The 21,879-nt window shown below is 37.4% G+C and overlaps 1 protein-coding gene across 1 annotated transcript in view; it reads left to right on the forward strand.

The window, feature by feature from the left end:
* KCTD16 (potassium channel tetramerization domain containing 16) overlaps window positions 1-13,007 on the forward strand; it is a 304,339-nt gene extending 291,332 nt beyond the window's left edge. Inside the window, exon 3 of the mRNA XM_056124296.1 lies at window positions 12,501-13,007. Coding sequence (XP_055980271.1) covers window positions 12,501-12,955 — 455 coding nt within the window. The 3' untranslated portion in view covers window positions 12,956-13,007. The remainder of the gene's footprint in view (window positions 1-12,500) is intronic.
* Window positions 13,008-21,879: the final 8,872 nt, after the last annotated feature.

Consider the following 21,879-nt stretch of genomic DNA (forward strand, 5'->3'; position numbering starts at 1 on the left):
CAGACTGTCCAATTCAGCATTATAACTCATCTCTGATAGACTTTCAGCCCTATCAAACTTTGATAATATTGTTGCTTAGCTTTTCTGCCTCTGTTTACTCTCTGTGAATATAATCAGAACATGACATACATCCTCTGGGCAATGTGAGTATCAAGTGAGATTGTCTAAGGAAAGTGCAGAACAATCTTGTAAATGGTACTAAACACTCAATTTTGTTTGTTATTTTTTACAGGATATTAATGTAGCCAAACGGTGTGTGTGTGTGTGTGTGTGTGTGTGTGTGTGTGTGTGTGTGTGTGTTTGTATGTGTGTGTTGGTGGAAGAGATCTTTATTAGAACCACTGTGTCCCAATCTGAAATTCTAATAAAAATAAAAGTAATTAATCAGTGGGTGGCCATTTGGTAGAGATACATGTGCAGACAGGGGTGATAAATTCTGTAAACATTTCTATTACATTTTGATCTGAAAGCAGCCTTGTGAAAACAAGTTATTCTTTCTTTTTATGAAAAGTAAAAGGGGCAAATAATTTTCCTTCATCTCCTTTTGGAATTCACTTTTGGAATAATTGTGAATGGAATAGTTGGATTTCTGCCCAATAAATTTGTTTCAATATGGTGATATTTCACAGAAGATTCATGATGAATAGGCATTAGCTTGGAGATAGAAGTACTGAAAATTAAAATTCTAGTCTCACCTTTCACTGGCATTGTGATTTGTGGACAACTTAGTCAAATTTTATGAAATGCGTTATAAAAAACATAGGAATCGCATTTACCTTAGACCCGTGTTTCACAACTTGAGATGATGTTGCCGTTCAGGGGAAATTTGACAATATATGAGACATTTAGGTTTTTCTAGACCAAATAGCAATTATATTCCTGGCAACTAGTAAAAGCAAGGAAAATTTCTACACACCCAACAATGCACAGGATAGGACCCAAACAATTATTTAGCTCAAGTATTAACAGTGCCAACATTGAGAAAGCCTTCCTTAGAAGGCTTTTATCGTCAGCAAAAAATACTATGTTTTTAAAACAAGGAAATTCACTATGGTGTTCATAATTCATTCATTCCATTGTCCAGGAATTGCTCACTAATATAAGTTCCCTGGCTTCTGTTAGGTACAAGGACTGTGATAAACTGATTCACACTGAGATGTCACACTGACACTTCTACTACAGCTATAGCACTGCATAGCACTGTAGCACCGTCCTGTAGCACTGTCCTCCCGTTGTTCATCAATTTGTTCTACTGGGCCCACTAACATCTCCATTGTGAGATCTGTTACAGTTTTTGGCATATCAAGTATGTCAGGGGTAGCTTGCTAGGCTTTGCTGTCTGGGTGAGATACTCTTGGTAGCTCTCTGGGCTCTCCAAGAAGGGCAGAGGAATCGAACTCAGGTGCAAGGCAAACAGCCTACCCGCTCTGCTGTCATCGCTCCAGCCCCCACCTTTCTGTAGAGAGAGAAAATTTCTACTCCAGCTATAGGCAATTTAAAATAAGGCTTTCGATTTATCGGTTATGAATAAGTCTCTATGATGGAAGCTTAGTTTTTTGACTTCTGGGGAAATTTGGTCCTCTTGAACATTCGTTAAAGTACTAGCTAGAAATAGACACTGCAGTTCTTCTGAAGATGCTGATGATAAAAATTCAATTAGATAATGTAGTTTCAAGTACCCAACCCTGCGTGTGATATCATCAAGTAACCACTTATTTTCTCTCCAATCCTTCTTTCTCTTTCAACCATTTATATGCTATTTAAAAGGTGTCTTTCTTACCCAAACTTCTATCTTCTGTTTATGCAATAACAGAATTTTCCACAGAACCAGTCCCCCACACTAGATGTTTGAATATTTTTAAATGTGAAACTCTACTTGAAATTTATTTATTGACCTTTGGCCAAAGACGACTTTGTACATATCTGTCTTTGGTCCAGCTGTAACCTTGACATAGTCTCAGATAGGAATTCAGACCCAGAGTTATGGTCACCTTTCTTCTTCTTGTAAAACAGGGGCCTCTAAGGTCCCTTGCAGGTCTGCACGTACCATTCTGATTGGTCTGGCCATAGGGAGATTTGCTACCATGACCATGATTGATTTTCTTTTTATTCTCCCCTCCTATTCCAGAACCTCCTACCCCTTCCTTCCCCTTGTATTCTTTTGTTTTACTATGACTGTTGTCTCACATTTTATTGTTGATGTTTTTATATAAATTCTTGTTGAGGCTTACAATATTACTAAGATTATTGTCTTATATTTAATGCCCATCACCAGAATGTCTGGTTGCTTTTCTATCAGTTATGGTTCTCATCATCGAATTTCATTTCTGTTTGCCACCAACTTCTTTAAAAGTAGTTTATATCATACAAATGTTTGAAGACAGAATTATTTTATCTATAATTCTCATAAAATCTAGAGCATTTTCTAGCTCTTAAATGACTGCTTTGAGATTATGTAGCCTTACTCCCCACTGGAGAATCAATGGAAGTTTACATTCGAAGAAAGAGAAAGAAAGAAAGAAAGAAAGAAAGAAAGAAAGAAAGAAAGAAAGAAAGAAAGGAGAAAGAAGGAAGGAAGAGAGAAAGAAAGATATTTGTATTTTCCTCACCCTTGGTTGTTGAAAATTCATTAGGCAGAATTCACAAATATTAATTGACTGGAAAATGTGTTTTTTTTCCTTTGAAAATTAAATACACACTAAACACACTATAGATACCAGAGCAGCTCCCATAAAACTGAAGATAGTAGAGGGATGTGACATCCCACAAATTTTAGGAAGAACATCAGTGCCAATTTATATGCATATATATATATATAAATTTACACACACTCATATAACCAATAAAATATACAAAATAAAATACCTGTAAACACTTGATTTTTAAAGTTGTCCAATGAGTTGATGACTTGTGAAGGTTATTGATGAACTGGAAAACTATGAATTCCTTGCATAAAACTTATATGAGGCTCCTAGTATGTTTTAATATCACTAGTGTAAAATTCTCACCATGTTGAGTAATGTGTTTACCAAATAGGAGAGAGACTTATGTTAAAAGAGGTCTGGATTTGACTATGTAATTTGTCACTTGTCAACTTTGTGACTTTGGATCAGATAATTAACCTCTTTGAAGTACACTTTCCTCTTCCATAAAAATGAAAGAATAACAACTCCCACCTAATAGGACTATTGTGAAAATTAAATTATATAACATGATGAGCACAAAAACAGGCACAGATGAGGTCCTTATTAAATTATGAGTGTTATTATGATGATGAATTTCTGGTTTTTGGAGCTATTACCCTATTTACTGTTGGAAGAATTATGTGAAACAGGTGGCAAGAGAGCCTTATGGTGTCCCTGATTAGTATTATTCAAATTTGTTGGGACTAGTAACAAAGAGGCTACTATTTCAGAAAATAAACAAGTCATCTATAAAGTAGCTGAGAGAAGTGATAGTGTTGCACCTATCGGGACAAGTTTAGTCTGAGAATTTCACAGAGCTCCAAAGACAGCAGGTAAATTATTACAGTATTTATATGAATTTGATGTAGTTACTATAAATTTAAAATATATCCTCACTAAATTGAGGGAAAGGAGAATTTCTTGGAATATTAATATTATGAACCTAAGAATATGACCTACCATCTACAGACTCTCTCTCTAAACTATTACTTAATTTTCTTTGTTACTTTGCATCTTTCTGCATGAATGTCCTCTCCAACTGTTAGCTAAGATAATCATCCTAATTATATTCTTCTACTTTGGAGCATATATGTGCTTAATTCCACTCCAATAATCTTTACAAGTAAGGACTCAGCCCAGGGCACATACCTCTACCTGCTTCATTCACAAAGCATGGAAATAAACACTTCAAATACTGGTTACCACCTTTCCTTTTGCTGTTATGCATGGGACCTTGGTTGACGATCCCTATGGAGAATTTAGAATAAGGAAGTGGCAGTTTCCTAAAGAAAAAATGGGGTGGAAAATGGAGAGATAATACCACTGGCAGGGGGATTGACTTACACCCAGTGGACCTAGGTTTGATCCCTGGCACTACATAACGGTCTCTCTAACACCACCTTGAGTGAAAAATCAGGAATAAGCTCTCACCAACACTGAGTATAGTACACAAACAAAACCCAAACCAACCAAACAACTGAAAACAAACAACAACAACAACAATAGCACTGGAGAGATAGCACAGTGGGTAGGGTGTTTGCCTTGCACGTGGCTGACCCAGGTTCGATTCCCAGCATCCCATATGGTCCCCTGAGCACCTCCAGGAGTAACTCTTGAGTGCAGAGCCAGGAGTAACCCCTGTGAATCGCCGTGTGTGACCCAAAAAGAAAAAAATTTAAAAAACAACATAACCCAGAGAAAGAATGGTGTTTTTACTGGAATTGGAGTGGGGAGATCAAACAAATCTTATAATTTTATATATTTTATTTTAAGAGACAAAAAGACCCAATAATAACTTATTGAAAGAAGTTAGAACTCTTGTTGCTTTGAGGAGCTTAGTTATAAGAAGAGAATAAAAATAAAAACGGAAGTGAACAGCAAAAAAAGAACTAGGTAGGATAAGGAAGTGAAATAAAACTGTTCTGATTAGACAAATAAGAATTTGGGGGGAAGTGGATAGCTAAGTATGAGCTTACCTGAAAATGAAGGCTAAGAGAAGGAAATCTTGTAGAAAGCAAGAAAACACCAAGGAAAATAAAATATGTGTCATCAAGTACCACTTGAAGAGCAAAGCAATAGGTCAGCAATTAGAAATTTAGTATTTCCTGCTTTATGCAAATCATTAAATTGCTTAATTTAGTGAGAAATCCCACATGCAAAAAGTCTGAGCAAGGAGGGCATATCTGAGTACCATCAAATTGGAAAATTATGTGAAAAGAGCCCCATGGGCAAAATAGTTAGGGAAGTAAATTTTTACTTCAGGTTGTATAATTTTTAACTTTCATAACACTTTTTAGCTTTAAAAGTTGAAATATCATTGCATCATAACTCCATGTAGCATCATTGAAAGGGATTTTCATATAGTAATAAATATATGTGGTAATACATTGTATACATATATTTATACACAGCCTTCCAATTCTGGATATTCCTGCAAATTTTGTTCTTATCACTGTCATTCAGCATGTTTTAGTCATATGCATATTAAATCAGTGTTTTCCATTATAATGACATCTACATGCCAGACTTTTCATTCCTTGGGGGGCTGGGAAGGTTGGAAGGGTTAAAACCTTGTTGCATCTTTCACACTCTCTATGTCATAAATTACTTTCTACAAATACATTCACCCATTCATCTATCATGTAGACCATCTGTGATATGCCAAGGAACCTTGGCCTGTATGTTCCTGGGGCGTGCATTAGAGTTAAGAAGGAACCAATTTAGCATGATATTTTCCATGTCCATCCACTTAAATGCAAATTTCATAATGTAATATAATAGGAGACAAATACCTAAGGATAGTAGAGATAAGGGCCAGGAGGATCTCTCTATGACTTGGAAGCCTCCAGTCTCATGTGCTGGGGGAGAAGTCAACTGGAATAGAGAAGGGACCACTGAGTAAATGATGGTTGGATGGCTCACTCTGGATGGGAGATGCATGCTGAAAGTAGACTGTGGACCAAACATGATGATTGCTTAGTATCTGTATTACAAACCATAACACCCAAACACCCAACGGAAGAGAGAGAGTAAGAATAGGGAATGTGCCTGCCACAGAGACTGGAGGCGGGGGGGGGGGGGCGGGGAGGAAGGGATGGGAGGAGTGGTAGGAGAGATACTGGGAACATTGGTGGTGGAGAATGGGCACTGGTGGAGGAATGGGTACGTGATCATTGTATGACTGAAACCTAATCACAAAGGTTTGTAAGTTTGTACCTGTATCTCATGGTGACTCATTAAAATAAATAAATAAAAATTTTAAAAAGAGAAAATAAAAAAGGTATCAACTCATTACATCTAATGTGAGAAACCTATAAATAAACCTATGACCATATCCATGATTGCATACTGTGCCCTTAAGTGCACACTGTGGTGTAGTAAACAAAACATGTGAAGGTAAAGAATGACTTAAGATGGGAGATAAGGCCCTCTGGAAGTGATCTTTAACAGAAGCTCTTGAAGACTAAAATGAACTAAACAGGTGAAAATCAATGTAAATGTTCCTGGCAAAGGAAAGGACACATGCAAAATCCCAATACTTAAGAAAGGGCAGTGACCAGGAACTGAACTAAGAAATGCTTTTCTTTCTTTCTTTAATTTCCTATTTCTAACTTCTCCATTCAAGCATGTGTTCCAGCAGGTCAAGCTATCTTTTGCATCCCTCTCCCCAAGTCAGCCAGTGGAGCTGTGTGTGATGCTGAAGCAAATATCATCTGCATCCCCAAGCCTCTTCTTAGTTCCTGTGCATAGGGGGCGCTGGAGGAAACCCCATTCTTCTTTTATTGTTTATTATCATCAAGCCAGGTTTTATTTGTCCCAGGAGCATTTGATCTGTTCCTAGTTTCTGCTTGTTCCCCTTGCAATGCCGAGAACTAGATCAGATGCCTGCGCCCAACCTCCACAGGAAGTCTGTGGAAAGTTCTAAGCTCTAATAACCTTCTGCTTTCATTGTCTCCCCAGCCGGAGGGTTGTTAGCTGCCTCTTGCAGTCATTCTCTCTCTCCATTCAGGGTCACCTTTTTGCATGTTCATTCCTCCAAGTATGTTTAGCCAATTTCTTATATTAAATCTTCTTCGTTAAGATAAAAGGTAGAGTGTCTCTTTTTCTTGACTGGTCCTGACAGATGTGTGAACGGTTTAATTCTCCTCGTGCCCAAACTTGCCATCTCTTAATGAGAAACCTCTGCAGAGTCCATCCAAGGCCAAATGCCAGAGTGAAAAAGGGGAATCACAGGCAAGCCATGATTGTCAGTCTGAAGATGCATTTATTTTTCTCAGAAGCTTGCATCATCCGCCTGTTCCCCATTTCCACTGTGCAGTATCTTTTCCAAGGTTAGCAGAATTATAAAAACATCAATTTGAACATTATTGACTTTTCAACTGGGATACCCAGAAAGTCTTTCCGCAACCTCAGTAAATTAAATCTGGCCACCCAGCTCACAGACTGGCAGGCTCCTACATCATTGACAGAGAAGAGAGGGGGAAGCAGTGTTCCCAGCTGTTGCTCTAAGTGATGAGCGTTGTGCTCACAACCATTAGCAGGTGGAGAATTTGAAGGACGTGTAGATGGCAGTTGCCTCTGTTAAAAATGCATAAGCACTTTGCGAGTTTGCTAAGTCATGCTTCACTCAGCTTGGTTTGAATTTTTCATAGGAGAGAAGCTTTCTCTAGTAATTCCTCTTTACTCCTCTTGAAACAGTGAAGGTTTCACAAGGAGGGCTACCATATAGAGAGTCCAAATTCAGACTATTTCTTGATTGATTCTCAGTTATACCAAGAAAAGAAACCTCTCTAAAACAAACCCTTGGTCACACACTGTGTCAGAACACAGAGGCGGTCACTCTCAAGTCCTCCACCCAAATAAAGCATCCCTAAGGGTGCAGTATTCATTTGCCTAATACGTTGGAGGATCAGTGTGCTTTATAAAATGGTACCCTAGCCAGACCAAGAACTGTATGTAGATTGCAACTTATACCAATTCTTCATCAAACATTTATCAATCTGCTAGTATGCACCAGGCACCATGAATCATATAACAGACACCCAGAAATTCAACAATACTTTGTTTTAAAAACATATGATATAGGGAGTTATAGAGATAGTTCAGTGGGGAGGGCATTTGCCTTGTATGTGGCCAACCTGGGTTGATCCTCTGCATCCTCTTTGGTCTCCCCGAGTTCTTCCAAGAGTTACCACTGACTACACAGCCAAAAGTAAGCCATGAGCACTGCCGAGCATGATCCAAAAACCTATATCATGTATGTATATATCTGTGTATATATGTGTGTGGGAGGGGGTAGAGGCTCAGTATGTGGCTCAGTAGTAGAGCACATACTTCACATGCAGGTTCAATACTTGTTTATGTTTATTTAAAATGTTTAAATAAACATTTAAATAGGGCAGGAAATAAAGTACAGCAGGCTGGTTGCTTCTCTTATATATGGGCATCTCGGGTCCAGTTCCACCATGTATGGTTTCCTAAAGTCTGCCAGGAGTGATCTTTGACCACAGAGTGAGAAGTAAGCCCTGAGCTCTCTTGGATGTGGTCCAAGAACATTCCCCCCGTCCAACAACAACAACAAAAACAAATGAAGAAGGAAAATACAAATGAAAACATTAAGTTTCTGATCAGCAACTGGTTAGGAATGACTCAAAAATGTAATCACTGCTTTTTTCCCCTTTTTTAATAATTCAAACCTTTCTGGGAAAAAACTGCTTCTCTCCCCTACATGACTAATCAATTTCAACCTGATTCCACCTCAAATGGAGAGAATTATTCCATCCAATATTGAAACATTAGCAAAGTAGAGCAAAAGTATGCTGCAGTTTAAATTACTAAGGAATTTATGAGATCATTCTCTTCTTGAATTAAAGGAGTAACTCAAGTACTCTAGAATTACTTAGGATAGGCTGGCCTATCCTAGGTCCTTTTTCATCTTCTAGAACTGGTGAGCATGTATGTGTAGATGTGCAAAGGTGTATAGATCTACTGACCCATGCTTCTGTTTTGTGGGTTAGGACGTCTTCTGTGGTCAGTTTCTTGGGGTGAGGGGAATAGTCAGACAGACACTACTGAAGAAGAAATAGCTGCTTATATTCTCATATTTGATTATATTTTTCAGATTTCACAATGAGTCCTCACATAGCACTTCCATCTGGGCCATATTCATACTATTTTCCTTCTTGATTTCCACATATTATAGACTCTATTCTATTTATTTTGTTGACCGCGATAGTTTTGACTGAATAAAACTTACTTAGAATGATATGAGGGGAGGACAAAGAAAGAAATATATGTTCTAAAGAGAACATGAGCTTGAAAGAGCAAACAAGCAAGCAAAGTCCATGTTCAGGGAGACAAGCAAGCGAGCTAAGTGTTCAAGGCAGAACATGGGCCTGAGAAAGCAATCCATAAAACATAGGATTTAGAAGTCATCTTATGAATTATCTTGCCAAACTGGTAAAATATTCAAATGTTCTCATAAAATATTGAAACGTGTAATAGTATAATAGTCTCCACTAAAATTAAGTTCCTCAATTTCCCTTTAATAGCCATAGTGCCTAAAAGAAGTAGAAAGTAATACTTCTATTGGCCCAGATGCAAGAAGATACCAACAGACGTTTAAATCTTTGGCCACTAAAGCAGCCTCTCTGCAGAGTCATTGGCCGGGACAGGGAGTAGAGGGTTGAGTGCTGTTTTCCACATTGTTATACAGGCCTCCTCTTTCCTCTGGTACCTGTGTGTTAAAATGGTTTCTAGAAAAAGTTAAGGTTTTGCTCCTAAGACCACTGAGTGAAATAATTTTCCATGGTATAAGGTAACTTCATGGCAGAAAACACAGGGCTTGCATTTCTACTGGCCTCACAGAGTTTATGGCACAAAATCCATTGTCATCTTATTTTAAGGTGATAGGCAGACATATTCCAGCATGCTTTGCCTCTCTTGTTTCTCAGTTTAGTTTCTGAACTTCTCATGGAAAGGATCAAACTTGATCTGCTCAGTGCTGGTGTGATTATTTTTCATTGACCCAAGTCTTGATGCCTTTTTCCCATGGATCCTTAGGAGAACACTTGTGGATGTCATCCTTTGGAGAGGCAGAGGCTACTTCTGCCATCTGAAGGAGAAAAACAACCTCCTCAAAATTTGTTCTGGCAGACCGAACCACTTTCTACTGCTGATATTTTCAGGCACCAGCTTGTCCATATGCAGCAGCTCCTCTGTTGCATGGAAGATATGTATTTGTGATCATCTGGGATAACGAGGACAGGGCTTCTGTGGTGATTCCTTTTGGCTAATTGGATCTTTGCATTTAATTTAATGGCTTTATAAATACAATGTTTCCTCAGTTACCTTTTAAAGAGTGGTTTGAAACAGAGAGTATACATTAGAGATTTTTATAGAATTGTCATTTACAGATTTTTTTTTTTGCTTCTAGAAAAACATGTAAGCTGCTTAAAAATGTTTATATCACTGAGGTATAAAAAGGGCAGGCATTACATATGACTGAATATTTTCTTAGTATTTTTTATTCTAAGTTTTCTTTACTTTGACCAAGTTGGAAATGGGAACATAAAATGTGATTTTGTAATGCAGTGCATGATTTATGAGAATAAGATATGAAACAAAAACTGTGGATACTTTCATACATATAAACATACCATAGTGTCCTTGTTCTTAGAATTAGAGCATTAAGATTTGTTCCCCCATGACCAACAACATGCATGGCTCTAGTGAAGTAAATTAAATATGAGGTACCCACTGAATAGCTCATGTAGGGTAATACAACCACATTCATGACTCCAAGAAAACTGTAACAGTTCTTAGGCTAGAAGTCTGTGGGCCATGACTCAGCATGGCGTTTTGTGCCATAATTGTAGATTCTGTAGTTCAAAGAGCCATTAAGAAAGACCCATCAGGACTATTTCTTTATTTTTCAGTTTAATTTTTTAAAAATCGAATCAGTGGGATTCATAGTTACAAAGTTGTTTATAGATAGGTATCAGTCACAACACCCATTCCTTCACCAGTGTACATTTCCCAGCACCAATGTCCCAAGTTTCCATCCTACCACACCCCCTGCCTCTGTGGTAGGCTCTCACTCTCTCTTTCTGTATCTATCTTTCTTTATCTATCTATCTATCTATCTATCTATCTATCTATCTATCTATCCATCCATCCATCTATATCTATATCTATCTATATCTATATACATCCTCTCCTTTTGGAACTATGGTTTTCAATACAAGGTACTGAAAAGTTATTAGGTATATCCCTGGATCTACTTTTAACACATAGTTCCTGTGCAAAATTATCATTTCCAACTATTATTGTCATACTGGTCCCTTCTCTATCCTAACTGCCCTTTGGTCTCCAAACATGCTTGTTGCAAGCTTTCATCCAGTCCTCCTGGCTCTTCAGTGGCCTTGGATATTAGTCTCATACTTTTTTCAAAAAGAATATCAGACAGGGGCTGGAGCGATAGCAGAGTGGGTAGGGTGTTTGCCTTGCATGAGGCTGACCCGGGTTCGATTCCCAGCATCCCATATGGTCCCCCAAACACAGCCATGAATAATTCCTGAGTGCATGAACCAGGAGTAACCCCTGTGCATCGCCGGGTGTGACCCAAAAAAGAAAAAAAAATCAGACAAATGAATGCTGTCATTCTCTGTCTGTCCTTCTCCTTCTGACTCATTTCACTCAGAGTGATACTCACCATGTCCATCCACTTCTAAGTGAATTTCATTATTTCATTTGGGTAGGGCGTTCGCCTTACAAGCGGCCAACATGGCCGACCCGAGTTCGATTCCTCCGCCCCTCTCGGAGAGCCCGGCAAGCTACCGAGAGTATTCGATATGCCAGACACAGTAACAACAAAGTCTCCAATGGAGACGTTACTGGGCCCGCTCGAGCAAATCGACGATCAACGGGAGGGCCATTTTTCCTAACAGCCAAGAGTGTTTCTGTGTAAAAAGGGACTCTGCTTCCAAATAGTGGAATGCAGTGCTGGAGTTCATAATCTGGAGAATAGGAAGAGAAGACAGCTTGACTTCAGTATCATTTAATGTATCATTTAACTAAAAAGTCTACTGAAAAGACAAGCTTTGTGTGTAGCTACATCCAAAGACTAAAAAAGTTCTTCTCAGGAGATGGTATTTTACTATTTTTATTACATTATTACATTGAACAATTGAGTGGGGTAACTGCAGTGGGCACTTTACTCTGCCCATCTCAGGGAACTTATTGTATACCAGATGACATGGATGCATAATGCAAAACAAGAATGAAAATGAGGTAGTGAAAAACCAAGTGATTTTGCTCACTTATAAAATATAAATAATAAGGCAAGTAACCCCCCCCCCCCCCGCGCCAAAACAAAATAAAAGAAAAATATGTTCCTCCTTTCACAGATGAGGAAACCCAAACTTTCTAAAAACTCAAGGGGTCTATCTACCAGAGTAACAAGTTTAGTAAATAATAATGCTGAGTCTTCTTACCCAAGTCTATCTGATTCCGATGACCAGGAATTAATGCATTCCACTACGATTTCTTTCTTATACAGAGTGTCATTATTATCTGCCTCTCTTCAGCGACTTTGACATCTGACTCTTGTGTTTGTAATGATATTATGCACCACACCACTTCTTCCAAGGATGTGGTTGTGGACATGAGTGTGTGTGTGTGTGTGTGTGTGTGTGTGTGTGTGAGAGAGAGAGAGAGAGAGAGAGAGAGAGAGAGAGAGAGAGAGAGAGATGCTCTGCTTTTCCACAGTAAGCTGGTCAACACTCCTAATCTCTTGGGTCCTTTGCTTTCTTGCAGGTGAGCCTTCTAGGTGGTCATCTTCTCACTGTGATTGCTGCTGCAAGAACGGCAAGGGGGACAAAGAGGGAGAGAGTGGCACTTCTTGCAACGACCTCTCCACTTCTAGCTGTGACAGCCAATCGGAAGCCAGCTCTCCCCAGGAGACAGTCATCTGTGGGCCCGTGACACGCCAGACCAACATCCAGACTCTCGACCGTCCCATGAAGAAGGGCCCTGTGCAGCTGATCCAGCAGTCAGAAATGCGGCGGAAAAGCGATCTGCTTCGAACTCTGACTTCCGGCTCCAGGGAGTCGAACGTGAGCAGCAAAAAAAAAGCTGTTAAAGAAAAGCTCTCCATTGAGGAAGAGCTGGAGAAATGCATCCAGGATTTCCTCAAGATCAAAATCCCAGATCGTTTCCCTGAGAGAAAACACCCTTGGCAGTCTGAACTTTTACGGAAGTATCATCTATAGGGGAGGGTTGGGGTGGGGTGGGAGAAGAGATAAAGTGTGTCATCATGTTGAAATAAACCTCCTAAAAAAAATTCACATTTGAAAACAGAAAAAAAAAATAACAGTCCACATGTGTTAGAACACAGTAGCCCATTGATTTATTACTGCCTATTGACCTAGTTCACCTTAACATGTGAATCACAGGGTAGATTTCTTTCCAGATGTGGAAGTATCAGAAAATCTTCATTGTGGTTTGGTTGTTATCTGGGTCAATGTACTGAGTAACTTAACCCTAATGAGAGGCAACTCCCATCTCTCAGAGTAGCTGAGAGGCTCTGGGAGTTGTTTATCCCAAATTGGGTTTTTATTCTCTCATCTTCTACCTCCCTCCTTTGAACAAAAAATATGGTAGAAAGAGATCTGGCCCAATGAAACAGGTCTGGATTTTTAATGTTTTCTTTGCCCTTTTGTTTATAGGATCTGGGTGGGTGGGGGGAATGGCAGATTTATATGACTTTTCACTCAAATCTATTATGTGCCAGTTTATATGGACGTGTCTATATGCCTGAGTATTTGTGCAACATAAGCACAACGAAGTATGTATATACACACAGAGCACAGACCTCTGCAGTGAGGCACTCAGGCTCCATGACCCCCTTCTGGGACACTTTACACACGGGAGCCTCAGTTTCTTTCTTAAGACCCTCTGGGTAGATTTCCAACCTCTCAGCAATCTTTTCTCACATGAAATAACACCCCCACCCCTGCACCCACAAATTGTCTTCCTTATTTCAAAATAATCATTATCCCCCCCACCGAACCCTTCCATGTCAGTGCATTTAAACTACGTTTGTGTTTAAACTATAGCCAGAGGCATTCGTGAAAATCATCACTAAGTGACCCACATTCAGTCTTCTTCTTCCGAGCTAAATTCTTTTTCTTCTCTCAATGTTGTCAGAGTTCTTACTGCCCTTAATGGTGTGGCCTTTCCACATAGCTCACATTAAGTTTGCTGCATTCCTCTGTAGTCATGGAACTAAGAACCACGCTTGTACTTGAATAAGGGTCCAGCCCTTTCATTTGTGTGTTTCAAAGCCAATTATATTCTACACACCTCCTGGTAATTCCTCATATTCCTTAAAACTACAGAGCTCTATTGTTGTTTTCCTGTAGCAAGTTGTGTTTGTCTTTGGGATTCTGAGATTTGGCTGTGTCTATACTAGAATTTGACTGTCATATCTGTGATGTCTGTGAACCACCAACTCGATTACTAGAGTTCTGAAGTTAAGGGTTCAGCTTCCACCACTATCTTTCTTGATTACATCCTTGACCTGCATAGACACAGACAAAAAAGAAACTGTTAATAGCCATTCATCCATGTGATTCTGTATTCTATTCATGTACCAGTAGATCTTTATTAGACTTGTGGCAAATGACAATTAAACAACTGATTTTTTATTTTAAACTTTTCTCATGCATTTTAGTGGGAACTGAAAAACAAATTTGTCAATTATTAATTGTGTGCCAAGCATTCACAATTTTTTTAAAAATTATGTGTATGTGTACATGTATCACAGGTAATAAAGGCACTGGATGATAAATGCAGGAGGGAAAATAATGACCATTTGCTTCTTTTTGAAATGTTTCCTTGATGCGCATTTATAATATGAGATTCTGTCTTGATTCCTGCTATTAGTGCCCTTTAGTATATGAATATCTTTATAGATTTTTGTAATTCATTTCTTCTCACTGGGTGACAGACTTAGCCAATGTTTTCTTGTCCTGATGATTCTAATGGAGTTTAAACTTTTACTTATGTGAAAAAGAAAGATTATTGGTAGACCCGAGTTAGCAAAAGAATGGCATTGTGTATTTAAGTGTTATATTTATATTTTACCAGATAATAAGCATTTACTCAGAATTATGTAGTAGCTTTGCTAAAGCCTACCAATAGGTTTTTATTCCTTTCATTGTATCTTAATATCACACCCATATAATATTGTTTTAATAGTAGAAGAACCTTACAGAGATTTGAAAAAATTCATAGGGTAGCAAAAGAGTTAAATTAATGAAATAATTTATGTGATCCTACTGAAAATGCTACCAAAGAGACAGAGTCTAAGTTGGCCAAAATCTTAACTTCTTTACATTTTAGAATTTGAGATTTGACTATAATGGATTGAGATAAGGACCCACTAATAAAAACTGAACAAATAGTAAGAAATTAGTAAATCCACTAATTTCACATACTTTCAATAGGAAATCAAACAATGCAGTAAAGAAAAATGTTCATGACATGGATTCTCTGCCCTGTGAACTGATATGAACAGTTATTTATTTATTTATTTATCTTTGGTAATTAAGGCATTCTTATATTCCCAGTTAACAAAACTCATGCTAGATAAAAAATTAACAAGAGTTTTAATCTAAGCCAGCTCCAGACTGACACCCTCTCCAAATAATCTTGATAGCAAACACCTTATGATACTCATTTACATGGCTACAGGTATAGAGAGAAAAATATAAATTTGATGGATACAATGTTCAAAGGAAGCACCTATTAAAGGGAAAATTTCCATTTTAACATGAACAAAGTTATCAAGTGAGATCTCTGTGGCTTGAAACATTAGAAATGAGTTCTGGAGAAGTGAGTTGTAAGATTATATGCATTAGTGGTCCTGGTAGTCACTGTGAGTTAGGCCTCTTTCCATGGCTTAAAATAGTTTTTAAACCATTTATTTCAATTCTGGAAAGAACTATATCTGTGATTTGCTTCTTAATCATTGGTATGACAAGGATGATGATTTTTTGATATAAAGAAGCAAATTAATCACATCAGATAGGTCAAATGAAAGGAATCCTATAGAGTCCAATGTAGGTTGCCTTCTGGTATATCCTGTGATGCTAACACCCAGTAAGCTTGGGGAAGCATTTTATACAGAAATGTGGGTTTCCCAAAGTCTGGAATTTCTCCTATCCATTATAAAAAGGGAGTGTTCTGCATTCAGCAGGATAATAAAAGAATAAAACTGTTAGATTATTAGGGTGGTGTGCTCTTCCTCTCACTACAAAGGAAAAAATTACATTGAAATGTGGGCATACAGCGAAAGGTGAAGTGGCTTCTAAAATACATGGTGATGTTATTCTTTGTGATTGTAGGCCTAGCAATCTTACTGGAAATGCATGCATGGTGAATTAAAATAAAAGGGGAACAATGCACAAATTGTATGTGTTCCCTTTGCTCTTTTTTCTTCCATAGCTATGTTTTTCCCCTAACTCATTCATTTGGGGAGATGACACAGTTATTAAAAGGGACCTAACAAGGAAGTTGCACTTTCCAACTGACTGTGTTTGATTCAGAGGTACCTTGATCCAAAGGCACAGATGTGTGCTGTTCATTCTGATTTCTTGCTGTTGCCCTAGCTTCTGCTTCTGAATTGCTTTTGCTTCTCTAGGCTTTAGATTCTTCTCTGATTATCCTTTATCAGTGCCAAGAAAAACATGCTTCAGTGACAAAAAAGAAATGGCATATCTGGTGTTTTATAAAATTCTTTGACACTAGCATCTATGATGAAAGCCAAATTTTTACTCTCAGTTTTCTTTGCTATAATCTCAACCTTCCAACCCAGAATTTACTGTAATGGATAAACCCATTGATTTTTATGGCTGGTGTTTCCTTGTCATTAGATGCTGTGCTATGGAATTTGACTAACCTTGGTCTTTCAGATGAGCATTAATAGAGCTAATAAACGTATTCTGTGAACTTCCTGGGAAGAAATCCTTATCTCTTGTACTTGGCATTAGAATTTACAAAGGACAAATGAAGAGAGTTATATCCCTTTCCCCTTCCCCCACTACTTCTAATCTATGGGAAATAATATTTTTTTCCAGTTCTCATGCTGAATGACAGATTCAAAATTTATTGCTTCTCTTTAATATCATGCTATTGTTGGCATCTTGCAATCTTGAAGGCCTGCAGCTCCAACTAACTTATTTTTCTCTTATATTTTCAAAATAACACAGTAGAAAAAGAATAAGAGGGAATATTTTGTATTCTGTGTTAAAATAGATGCCATTTATATGGACTAAACGATGATTAATATCTATAGAAAAATTAGATGAAATGAAGCTGATGAAACAGGCTTGATTTATATTGCCTTCATCATGTTGGTTTTAGATGAAATGGTTATTATTCTTCATCCTAATAAAATTCTTCAACTTTAAGAATCATGGACTTTTGCTGCAACCACAAAGCTCATTTAATTTCAAATGTCTTTTTAAAAATATCTTTAAAACAGAGACTCTATTCTAGTGACCTCTACTGCAATACTTTTTAACAGTGGCTGTAAATGTTGAGCTTTCACAAAAAGTATTTGTGTCTCTTATGAAAGTTTAGATTCGCTGTTATTGACTGTGGCCCACGTGACCCTTGGACATCAAGAACATTGGCGCATCGTGTGGTCAAGCTCAGTGGAAAGTAGCTCCAGTAAAAACAAAGAAACTTCAGATTTCTTTGCCCTCTCCAAAAGTAGCTGCAAGGAAGTTCCAGCTAGACCAAGAAATCTGAAATTGATGGCTATGATACTTTATGCCTTTGATGGACCTTTCTTGGAGGGGCCCAGTTCCTCTAGGACTCTGCAGAGGTCAGCAGATATCTCACTTCCTGGTGGCACTTCCTCACTTCTCACTTTCTTTCCACTGCAAATAAATTAAAGCATGCATTATTCATTATCTTAAAATAGCTGAGGAAAAATATCTCAGCGCTTGAGCAGAGTAGATTTCCATGACTCCATTGCTTTTTCATCTGCATGTCACCGTAAGCTCATCTCCAATGGGTATGTTTATTCTTTTTCTTTTACAAGCTGAAAGTCTCCATCAGTATAGTTTAACCCCTGGGTAGAGGGGAGAAAATCTCTGAGTGAGATGTATCCTAATGACACCCAATGAGGAATAAAAGTAATGACCTCTCTCAAGGAGACTTATTTATTTCCAGATTCTTAGATGGTTTGAGTAAGAGGAACTTGAAAACAATCCATAATTTAATGATGTGTTATACCCCAACATTGATTTTATTGGCTAATTACTAGTTTAGCTCCATTTTACCAATATTTTACTGAATTACTGAATTGCTTGATTTTTTTCTAGTCTGAATCAGTGTTTTGGCATTCTCATCAACTGAAGATCGTAAACCCTAACATTAGCTAAAAACTTTAGGCAAAACTCACGAGGGAGAAGAAATATGAAAGTAAGAAGGAGTGAATTCAAAGTAGTAGTGAAAGTCCATAAGTATGAGGTGAAATTCTGTGCTTTCCCATAATTTGGTCAGGGTATTTGGCCATGCTATGCTTATTCAGATAGAAAAAAATAGTAGGGCATTAATAATACAGTCAGGTCTGTTCATATAATGGCAATGTTCATATAATGTTACCACATGCTCCAAGAGGAGAGAAAAAATGACCAAATGTTATATGTGTCATGGATATTAGTGAAAATTTAGGCTAAGGAGAAATGGAGTAGTTAATAAAAGCTATAAAATTGATCACTAATATTGTTTGACTAAGATTTTTACAATTATTTTATTATAATTTTGTCATTTTCTTCTCTCCATTATTATTGCTGCAATGACAATGTCTTTCATTTGGTTTGAGTGGTTGCACAACTAACCACCTTTTTTAAGAATATTACATTAGATTCACATTGCCCTCTTTCTCTTCTTCCTAAATGGGATTCCTTTACTTCCTCAGCTTCTAATCTTTAAAACATGTTCCTCTTGTTTGAGAAAAAAATAATTGCCTTGTTCTTTGGGTAATTTTTCATTTCTAGACTATCATTCCTACTTTACTTAGGGTAATAATGAGGGTGTTGGAGAGATAGTATAGTAATTCATTCTATATGGCTGAGCAGCTCCCCAGTATCCCATATGGCCTCCCAAGCCCTTCCAGCAGTGATCCCTGAACACTAAGCCAGTAAGTGCTGAGCCCTCCAGATGTGACTGAAAAACAAACTTAAAATGTCAAATTAAAAACGGGGCTCAGAGAGAGCACAGTTGGTAGGATATCTCCTTGAACGATACTGACCTGGATTTGACCCAAGTTCATCCAAGAGTAACTTCGAAGAACAGATCTGGAAGCAAATTTTGACAGCTTCCACGTGTGATCTCCCCACCCCCAACCCCCTCCCTCCCCACAAAAAATATAGAACAAAAGTCAAGTGGAAAATGTATTGTGGTTCATCAACTGCCAAGGTGCTTGTCTTGGGAGAGAGTGGCAAGTGGTGATTTTCTGGGAACCAGACACCTTAAAAGCGCTTAACACGCCAACCAGCAAATTTAGTAAGTCTCCTCTATCCAGCAACCTCTTCCATCATGTCAGTTTATTCTTAGAATTGACCTTTTGCTAATTTACCTGCATTTACACAGCAAAAATCAACATAACTTCAGACCCTTCTTGCTGACGTTAGCTGCATCTATTATAAATGGAAGCATAATTAATGATCAACAAAGCAGTGGAGGAAAGTCTTATCATTGGGCCAGTGTGTGGATTTGTGGTGGTGGTATGTATATAGTGTGTACATATACATGTGCTAGGTTTGGGTGGTGTTGAGTTAGCTGTGTTCATGACAAGGTTTATCATTGCAAGACTTATATAAATTCTTTGACTATTCATTTCAACTACTTTTATTTCTGCACCATTTCCTGTGTTTGTCATCCTTGAGAACGCTGTACAAGACTGGCCTCTGGGTGTAAAAGTAAAAATTATAGATTTCTTGTAAAACAAATATTATCTTGCTTTCTTTCATGTAGTTAGCAGTGGCTGAGTCAAAACAAGAAAGGGGAAAAAGTGTAAAAAGAAACAGAAAGTAAAGGATTCACTAAAACCTCCAATATACTTTGTATTCACATGGTTATTAGTTGTAACCAGGAGTCAAGTAGTTTATCCTTGTCTAGTGAGAGAGAAAAAAATTCAGGAAACACTGTTCTCTAATTTATGGCTATGTGCATTTAAAATAGTGGTTCTCAGACAGGAAGAATTTTGAGTCTCAGACGAGTTTTGACAATGCTTGGAAAACTCTTAAGTTATCATGACTAAAGAGGTGTCACTGTCACTGGGGAAGCTGCTAAACACCTCACAATGTACAGGACAGCTCCCCCAAAAAATTATCTGGCAAGAAATGTTACACGTGTTAAGGTTGAAAAACAGTTTGGCTTTAATTTTCTGAGGCATCATGATATCTCAAATGGGATATGGGAAAGAATAGAGAAAAATACTAAGTACCACCTCAAGGACCAGAGCAATAGTACAGGGTGTTTGCCTTGCACACAGTCAACTGAGGTTCAATCCCTGACATCCCATATGGTCTTCCAAGCACTTCCAGGAGTAATTCCTCAGGTCAGAGCCAGGAGTAACCCCTAAGCATCACTGGGTGTGACCCCAAAAGACAAAAAATTAAGTACCACCTCAAATCTGTATAGTTTTTTAAAAATTAGATAAAACTATTTCTTCATACAATTGTGTTTGCTGAAATTGAGAGAGAAATGTTATCTTTTCCATCACCTTTTTCATCTGGGAGCAGAATTATGATCTAAATATATGTCTCCTACTTTGCTCTCTTTAGGCTTCAGAAAAATGAAACTTAATTAAAGGAGTTTTAAGACCACATGCTCCTATTGAGACTGTTTTCAAAGCTGATCCAGAATAGACAATAAGAGCTTCTCAGAAACAAAATGTTAATTGTATTTTCCCCCTTTCAATTGAATATACCCTCATTGAAGATGAAACTTAGATCTTGAAATATTCGCAGATTCATATGGGGTGGTCCTCATGTTCTTGCTTTCAAAATTGTGATTATTTTAAAGCACAAGTCCTGGCTACTGAGTAATATTATTTAATTTGTATAAGTGCAAATTAAATTATCATTTAATTTGTATAGATTTATATACAAGATAAAGGAAAAGTAGGTTTGGGTGGTTAGCTTTGCCAACCACATAGTCATTTATGGCACAAGCCCTAACAAGGTCTAATTCAGTAGAACAGGTATCTGTTGAATCAATGCTAGCTGGTACAACCCAAAAGGGTTAGAGAACTAGAGAACTTCCGTTATGGGAGTTTGTCATTGCCAACCACTCGCTGTGCTATTTACATAATACCATGGAAAATTTCCGGAAGGAAAATAGAGGTGTGTTTGTATGTGTGTGTGTGTGTGTGTGTGTGTGTGTGTGTGTGTGTGTGTGTATGTGCACACGTGTGTGTATTTGTACTGTGTCTGTGTGACTGTATCTGCTATTTTCACTTTTCAAATTTTTGAACAAAGTTACTTTTGCTCACAATACATCAACAAGATAAAAATCATTGATAATACCCAAAATCTTCTTATTGCTCCAAGCTGGAACAAAAGAGGCAGCTACGGAAAAGAAACTGCCCTGAAGGGTATGTGTGTGTGAGGATGGTATATAATGTGGATTATGTATGTGTGTTTGTGTATAAAATTTAGGGTATATATGTATATATGTATATAAATCTAGATGAATATATATTCAAGTCTATACATATATACACAAATTATGAGAAATTTTATAATTTCATAGTTTGAAACTTTCAAATGTTGATTTTTAAGAGATATTATTATTATTTGGTTTTAGTAAAGTACAGTTCTGTGGAGTAAAAATATTCTTCTGATTTCCTAATTTCAGTTGCAAAATTTCAGAACTATACAGAAAAATATAGTTTTGATTTCTAACATTTTTTACTGTGAATGTATACATTTATTTATGGTGCAAAGAATATGTTTAGGATATTTAGATTTAATTTATATAGATAAAAAACAAGCAAAATGCATTTAAGTAAAAGCTAATGTTGAAAAGTTATTATTTGAACTATTTGTTGTTATTTTCACTTTATATTTTCAAAAATTCTTATTTGATAAAACAAAAACCACCAAGTGAACAT

Source organism: Sorex fumeus, unplaced genomic scaffold, assembly GCF_029834395.1.
Source record: "Sorex fumeus unplaced genomic scaffold, SorFum_2.1 ptg000051l, whole genome shotgun sequence".
NCBI classification, from domain to species: domain Eukaryota; kingdom Metazoa; phylum Chordata; class Mammalia; order Eulipotyphla; family Soricidae; genus Sorex; species Sorex fumeus.